At 30.5% G+C, this 8131-nt stretch overlaps 1 protein-coding gene across 1 annotated transcript in view; it reads right to left on the reverse strand.

Annotated features, from left to right (window-relative positions):
- Positions 1-5972: 5972 nt before the first annotated feature.
- The window catches only part of LOC103311983 (zinc finger MYM-type protein 1-like), a 5390-nt gene continuing 3231 nt past the window's right edge, over positions 5973-8131 (reverse strand). The window contains exon 13 of the mRNA XM_008191912.1: positions 5973-6114. Coding sequence (XP_008190134.1) covers positions 5973-6114 — 142 coding nt within the window. The remainder of the gene's footprint in view (positions 6115-8131) is intronic.

Genomic DNA, 8131 nt, shown 5'->3' on the forward strand with positions numbered 1-8131 from the left:
AGGTAATTATTATTTTGAATTTCTAAGAATAATAGTTATGTTACTCTGATGCACACGGAATTGGCAAAATACAATAAATAATAAAATAATAAATAATAATTAGCTCGCGCTGTATTATTAGTCGAGCACTCACGCTTTTCTCTTTTTGTCTCGGACGGAAGTCGTCATCACGTCATAATACACATGGATAGAACCGCTCTTTTTTAAGTAATGCGCTGGTGTGAGACATTGTTATTATAATAATAATATAGTACTATATTCATCCGACCGACACACACTCGCTTTTATTCGTTGTCACAATATACAGTATGTCCCAGAAGTCGTTCATTTTAGCCGAAAAATTAGAGTGATTCTAATAATTATTAACGTTCAAATCGTATTTCGCTAATATATTATGCATAGGTATCATAACTATTATTCTTAGAAATTCTAAATAATAATTAGATCTAACTTGGACAATTTACATTCAAATTTAATATTTTTTTTTTTTTTTTTTTAACTATTTTTAAAAATACAATTAATAAAATGGCTATCTTAAAAATTTAAAAAACTTATTTGCCTACAAAAATTCATTGATCATTTTTGAATTTTCGAAAAAAAAAATCGTATTTTATGCTATTCAAACAAAATTCACATACTTATGACTGTAAAAAAACTGCATTTAAATATATTGATTTTCCATGGATATACTAAAGGTGATACGGGACTTCTGGGACATACTGTATAATATAGAACAAAATCAACCATTGAGAAATGGAGAACTACAATATGGGATGGAGGTGAAGGAGATGAGCATACTGCATAAGACTATAGTACCTAGTACCTACTACTGTAATGATACCTATCTAATTTTTAAATCATATTAAACCAATATTAAAAAAGGATGAGCCAAGGATGAACGTCACCTTAAATATTTAAAAACATATAATAATAGTAATTTATACATAATAATCAATGTTTAGTAAAAAATAGTTGAACAATGTATTTAATTAATTTAACTTTAAAAGTATATTTAATTTATTCCCATCGGCGGTGAATTATAATTACTGTGAAAGTTTGAGTGATTGTTTTGTATTTATTTTTTATATCATTTTTTTTTTCGAACTTAGATTCATGACGTATTATGGTCCGAGTGATTTGGGAGATATTTTTTCTATTGAGGTACCAAAAAAAAATCTCCGCATTCCTATGTGTTTTGTGTGTTGATTCATTGTGCGTGTTTGCCGGCACAATAAATCCCACATCATTCCATTGTCTACTTACAAGTTTAGTTGACGCAATGACTTTAGTTCACGCATCAGTTTAATTTACTGCCAATTATTACAATAGACTATAAAAAAAATATATTTTTATATTATATTTTTTATAATAGAACGTGCCGTTATAAAAGTCCTATCAGTAAAAAGTTGAAGACACTTCGGAGGTTTCGTAAGAAACATAGGTACAATAAGTAGCCCCGAAGCTAAGTTTATTTGTAATTATCGCACTTCATCAATTACAAACAATAATTATAAACAATTTCTATACTAATGAATTTTAGAAATTACTTAGCCACTTTTTGATATCACAAATTTTCTAACTTGAGTTTTTTTTTCTCAGCGATGTCTTTTACAGGTAGTGTTTTTGTTGAAATATCACTAATTTTTTTATTAAAATTTTGGTTATAGATAACCTATTTTTTTTTGTGTTTTTAGATTTTGAGCGGAGCAATGAATGTTATGGTTTTACAATGATTTGTGTTTTTTTATATTTTTATTTGTGTCTATACACGGTAAGTAGTTGAAATAATTGGTTTTAGATAATACACTCGACAGTCGACGGCAACGATGTCGACATCTTTCAAGTATATGGTGCGTAAATTAATATAAAATGTTAATCTGACAGAAGACTATCAATATTTCCCCTTTGTTAATAGTAACATCAAAAATCAAAACGAATACTGAATACCTATTGCATAATATAAAATTATAATGTGTACGCTGTTATACACCTATCTATCAAGGGCAAAAAATATATTTCTAAATAAAATTTTAATATTAATAAAAATCGTTAAAAGTCGTCTATGAAATATTACTTATAATGATTTGCACAACAGAGGTCAACCTTTTTTTTTAATTGTTGCGCTATAACATCAAAATATACTAAAAATCCGTCATAATATACTATAGATAATGGTACGAAACGCTTCGTGCGCTAGTCCATCTCGTCAATGTTATAACGACACACTAGCCGCTGTCCTCTGTAGCTGTCGCTGTGTGAGTGCGTTATTGAGGATTTTTAAACCTTACTGGTACCGCCCGAAAGAGCAACAATGTTATTATTAATGTCTATTACTATACCGCCTGCCGACAAACACTCACACACAAACACATTATCCATGAACTATATTGTTTTATTTTTGTTCTTATATGTTATCTTGTGAATTTTTATATAATAATATTATGTAGATTACGCATGATCGGAGATTTAGGCACGGCAGCCCGAACCAGTTAGCGAAAAACGGTCAAAAAAACATCTTTAAGATAATAATTGTATTATTATATTTATGCTGATCGATGTTGCTGTAACAAAGATGATACCTACCAGCCCGCGTATTCTCCAGCCACACAGGTTTAGTCAGGGGCGGATTTACCCATAGGCCACCAAGGCACTGGCCTAGGGCGATATCTTTTGGGGCGAAATTTTTTAATTTTTCATAATAACATAATTCAATTTACCTAAATTTATATTTTACATTATTTTTTTACGTATACAACTTGCATGAAACTGGAGAATGGCTCACGTAGTCACATCGCAGTAACGTTTTAATTTATAAGCTATAATAACCTTGCCGTTTGAGTTTAATTCTGCGACCAGCACGTGCCGCGCTGCGCCGCCACCGCTAGAGGTTCGACATGGACACTCGACGTGGCAGTTGCCGGCGTTGCCTGGAGGTGGTATGCATAGGAGGTGGTATACGGGTATGCGGCGTACACACGTACAATATTGTGAGTTGCGCATGCGCAAAACGCCAGCCAAGGCAGTCAAATATACTGCCTCGGGCCGCCGGGTACATTACTACATCTACTAGCTAGGTGGGGGATAGCTCGCACAGTGCTTAGTGGAATGACCCGCCTCACCCCGCACCCGGCACCGCAATATTAGAATACTGGAATTAATTCTGGAAATCAGGTTTCTTGATAAAGTAATAAATTAATAATAATAAATATTGCGACGACGCGCGACGCTGGCACTGTCGCCCGTCTCTATAGTGCATATTGCATACTGCTCAGAAATTTGCTAATCAATTACGATTATAGAGATTAGAGTGCTCACATAAATCAAGGCGCAAAATGATTTAATTATTGTACAAGTGTACAAATGTACCTATGCAAAATTGTATTAATATTTATTTGTTTAGTTACAGATAAAAAGGTACGAGAAACCGCGGTATTAAAAATAATATTAATAACGCAATGGAAACAAAAGTATGATATATCGGTATATATGTATCGTCGCTTCCCAAACAGCTCCCGTATATTTTTTATTATTTCCAAACGGATCCCGTCAAAAAATGTTTTGCGAACAGGTCAATTCCCAAACGTCTCCCATCGAAAAAAGTTTTAGTATTAGGTAAATTCCCAAACGGCTGATCGTCATATCGGTATACCGATTTCAGGTTGATATACCAATATACTGGAGGTGACTCCGTCGCGTATGTTACATCCTTAAAATAATAAATAATATTAAGTAAGTCATTGTCTACTTTTTAATTTATATTTGTACCTATTATGTGGAAGCCGGATAAATATTGTATTTATTTGATTGCCTAATTGCGCCTATGCCTACATTAAAAATTATAAATTAAAACTATTACCAAACAATAACGACGAATCGACTAAATACTCTCGAGGCTCGTTATCCAGATCACCGAAAAAACCCACGAAAATAAAAACAAATTTTTTATATATTATTTTTATGTGCTATTATTTTATTAGACATTACTGTATATAAGACTTGATTATCGATACATGACGCCATACTCAAAGACCCAATAACTTAGGTCATATGACACGCAATACGACTTTTTTCATAGACATCCTTTTCAGTTCAAAAAAAATTTACAACGGAAAATGAAAATGTACCCAAATAATTTTCTTATGTTGTGACCGTGGTTGAAGTGCATCATAAATCATAACTCGATATTTTTTAATTAAATTAATAATTGATGACAGTACTGTTATTTGTTATAATCAATAAAACGATAAAATTTATATCGACGTCATCAGCATAGCTGATCTTAGTCACCCGGCGCCAGGGCCGTCCCTAGGAAATGGCGAGCAGGGCCCTCACCCCGGCCCTCGGGCTTTTGGCACAGTTGCACAGACCCCGCTTTTATAGATAGGTAAGTATAGATAAGTATAGTTCATGAGCAAAAAAAAAAAATGTTTCATTTATATTTTATACATTCAATTTTTGTAATTCTTACTTACTATACTTATATTATTTAACGTCAAATTAATGTATCATATTTAAAACAAGTTAATGATTTAAAATTAAATTTTCAAAGATGAAAGTTATTAAATAACCATCTTCGAAGCGCTCTGTCCCAAAATAAGGCATTTGCAACTTAGTTATAATATCTACAGAAAAAGAAATTGCTAACCAACTAAAATATAATGATATTATTGACACATTTGCTAATATAAGACATAGCAAGGTTCATTTATAATATAATAGAATCCAAGTGGAACGAAACATGTATTTATTTTACAACGATGTGTATTTTTGAGTACAAAGTAATTATTAACTTCTACCATAGTACGCTATATAGTATATAATATAATATATGAAAGATAAAAATTATACTTACCTACAAATTGTATACATATCAACAGAAACATTAAAAAACGGTGCATATAATTAATAAAGTAACTACTAAAATAAATACCAATATAAAACATGAGATCTCATTTTTAATTGCAAAACTACAGTCCGAATAAAATATGACGGAGATCGTGGTTTATACGCATTAGAATTAATAATACGAAACAAAAATGCTGGCATAAAAACTAGCACGATTAATGGATATATTTAACTAATGAATTTAAGAATTTACGTAGCCCCTTTTTGATATCACAACATTTCTGACTTGAAATTTTTTTTCTTAGTGAGGTTTAAACACGTAGCGTTTTTGTTGAGAAATTCAAACATATATTACACGTATTATGTTGAAAAATTGTACTTCTATCGTTAATAATGACGTTAATAAATTGGTAAGTTGATAATAATTGGTATGTAAATTGTTTATAATTATTTGTACTTGATGAAGTGCCATAAAATTTTATACAAATAATTTAACTTTGCTTGGAGGTTACTCATAGCATTGTAACAGGTCGGAAATGACCCGATAAATATAAGATGTTTGGGGAAGAAATTAGTTGTTTTAAATATATATTTTTATATTTTTTAGCTCGGAAGCACGAATGGTATTAGGATCTTAATATAAAAATAAATAACGATTGGTCTAAATTATTATTAATACAAACAAATTTATCATTACTTAAAATCCCGGTAGATTATAGACTATAATCTACCGTGCTTACAATATACGAACAAAGTTACCAAAAATGTAGGATTGTACGGAGTTAAGGTGCGCGCGATGGATTCGCGGTGAACTGTCTTTTTCTTACGTAGCGATATTGGAGCCTTACAATCATAAAATATATAAGTGGCGCCTAAACCGGAAGGGCTTAATATAGTCATCGCATAATATTGTGCATATTATGATGCTTATAAGATAAACGTAATGAGTACGTTACAGCATGTACTTACCGTTTATGGCCATAAAATAAAAATATAAGATTGGGATGTAAATATGCATGTAAGCTGGTGGTTCCAGAAGCCTCAAAGTCCGTTCGCTCTTCTTTAGATATTATTATTATCTTGTTCTAGGTTTACGGGCTACTTTTTGGAATATAAGTAACAGGAACCTAATAATATTGTGATCGTGTTGCCTGTTGAGCCGCGGCCGTCGCCGACAAAGTGAAAATTGATGAAAGACTACCGTTTACCGAGTTGCAATTATAGTCCATACGCTCCTGGTACTCGGTAACTCGAAATGCCAACGTAGACCTTTATTTAAAATCATTGTATATTTCTACAAAAATGTAATAAATTTAAAAAATGGTTAGTATATTTAATATTGACGAGGATAAACAACGTAAATCGTATTAAAGCACTGAAATAGGCACTTAAACGGTCTAAAGCTAGACTGATAATATGAAACTATATAGACGGTGGCAGTACGTAGACAGTGCCGTGAAAAATTAGAAAGGTATCGTCACTGGGCCGTAACACGTTTGGGCACAAAACGATATTTTTACCTGAGATTCAATAGAACGATTGGAAACACACGTTCAGGTACATACACTTTTTTCAGACCCCAAAAATCAATATAACGTTTGGGTAACATAATATATTTAAAATAATACTACGTTTGGGTACTAACGTTTATATGTACATTTTTTACTTTAATTATATATTAAATTATATAAAACAGTTAACAATTATATATGTTTTTAATAAAATTAATAATTTTAAATTACAAATTGACAATTGTTATGTTTTAATGTTATATTATAAATTCTAATATATATGAAGGTCATGTACTCATCTTCACGTATTATGACATTCAATTGCTATACAATATAAAAAAATATATTTGTTAAATTAATAATTTGAGATGAGTATAGGTAGTTTGAATTAGTAAATAATAGTCAAGTAAAAGTAAAAGCGTACACAGTGTACATCATGATTAAAGTTCAATGAAATTGTTTTTTATAACTAATAGATTAGAAATTAGAAAGATACATTCTTTTCACTCTTTATGTGATTTACATACTATTGCTAATTAAAAAAAAAAAAAAAAAATTAAACACTAGTAAATTGACTTTTTTTAAACTAAGTTAAGTTGATATTTTTTTCTATATTAACATTTAACTTAACTATCGAATTAAATTTATAATTTGTTAACTTTTAACTTATCGATCTTGTGTCCTCCTAACTTAACTTAACTTGAGTTAATTATTTTCATTAACTTGCCCACCTTTGCCCAAACGTTCTTTGATTTACCAGGTAAAATTATGTAATATATTTTGTGTCCAAACGTTGTGTCTATTTGTTACCAAACGTGTTGGCTTTTGGGTCGAGGTGACCAAACGTTCAGCGCCCCGTCACAGTTTTTGATACGCATCCTAATGGCTATCAATCATATTATACACACCTATGTCCAAAAAGTCCCGTATCACCCTTAGCATCTTCGTGGAAAATCAATATATTTAAATGCAGTTTTTTTACAGCAATAAGTATGGAAATTCTGATCGAATAGCATAATATTCGATTTTTTTTTCAAAAATTCAAAAATTATTAAATTTTTTTTTTTTTCAGAAAAAAAGTTTTTTAAATTTCCAAGATAGCCATTTTGTTGATCGTATTTTTAAAATAGTTCAAAAAAAAATTTAATTTAACGAAAATTGCCCAAGTTAGAAGTAATTATTATTTAGAATTTCTAAGAATAATAGTTATGTTACCTATATGCATACGGAATTGGCAAAATACGATAAATAATAAAATAATAAATAATGTTATTAAATTATTACAATCACTCTGATTTTTCGAATAAAATTAAAAATAATAATTAGCTCTCTATGTATTATTAGTCAAGCACTCACGCTTTTCTCTTTTATTCTCGGACGGAAGTCGTCGTCACGTCATATACATCGATAGCACCGATCTTTTTCACGTAATGTGCGGCGCGATACATTGTTATTATAATATTAATATAGTACAATATTCATCCGACAGATACACTCTCAAAATATTTGGAACTCGACTCGAATAGACTCGAAATTAAAAAACAATAGGTAATCATCCAATACTTGAATATACTTATAGTGGCCCAGTGTACGTATATACCAGTTGTTTTAATATAAGTATGTACCAATATTTTCTTTAATACAATTTCGAAATTGTACCCTATGTTCCTACATATACATAGCTATAAATATATAAACACGGTTGATAACAATTGTCATTTTCCGTAGAAAATGGGGTGAGAGAATAACATGTCGTGACCAAACATTGTTATAAT

Source organism: Acyrthosiphon pisum, chromosome X (assembly GCF_005508785.2).
Source record: "Acyrthosiphon pisum isolate AL4f chromosome X, pea_aphid_22Mar2018_4r6ur, whole genome shotgun sequence".
In the NCBI taxonomy this organism is placed as follows: domain Eukaryota; kingdom Metazoa; phylum Arthropoda; class Insecta; order Hemiptera; family Aphididae; genus Acyrthosiphon; species Acyrthosiphon pisum.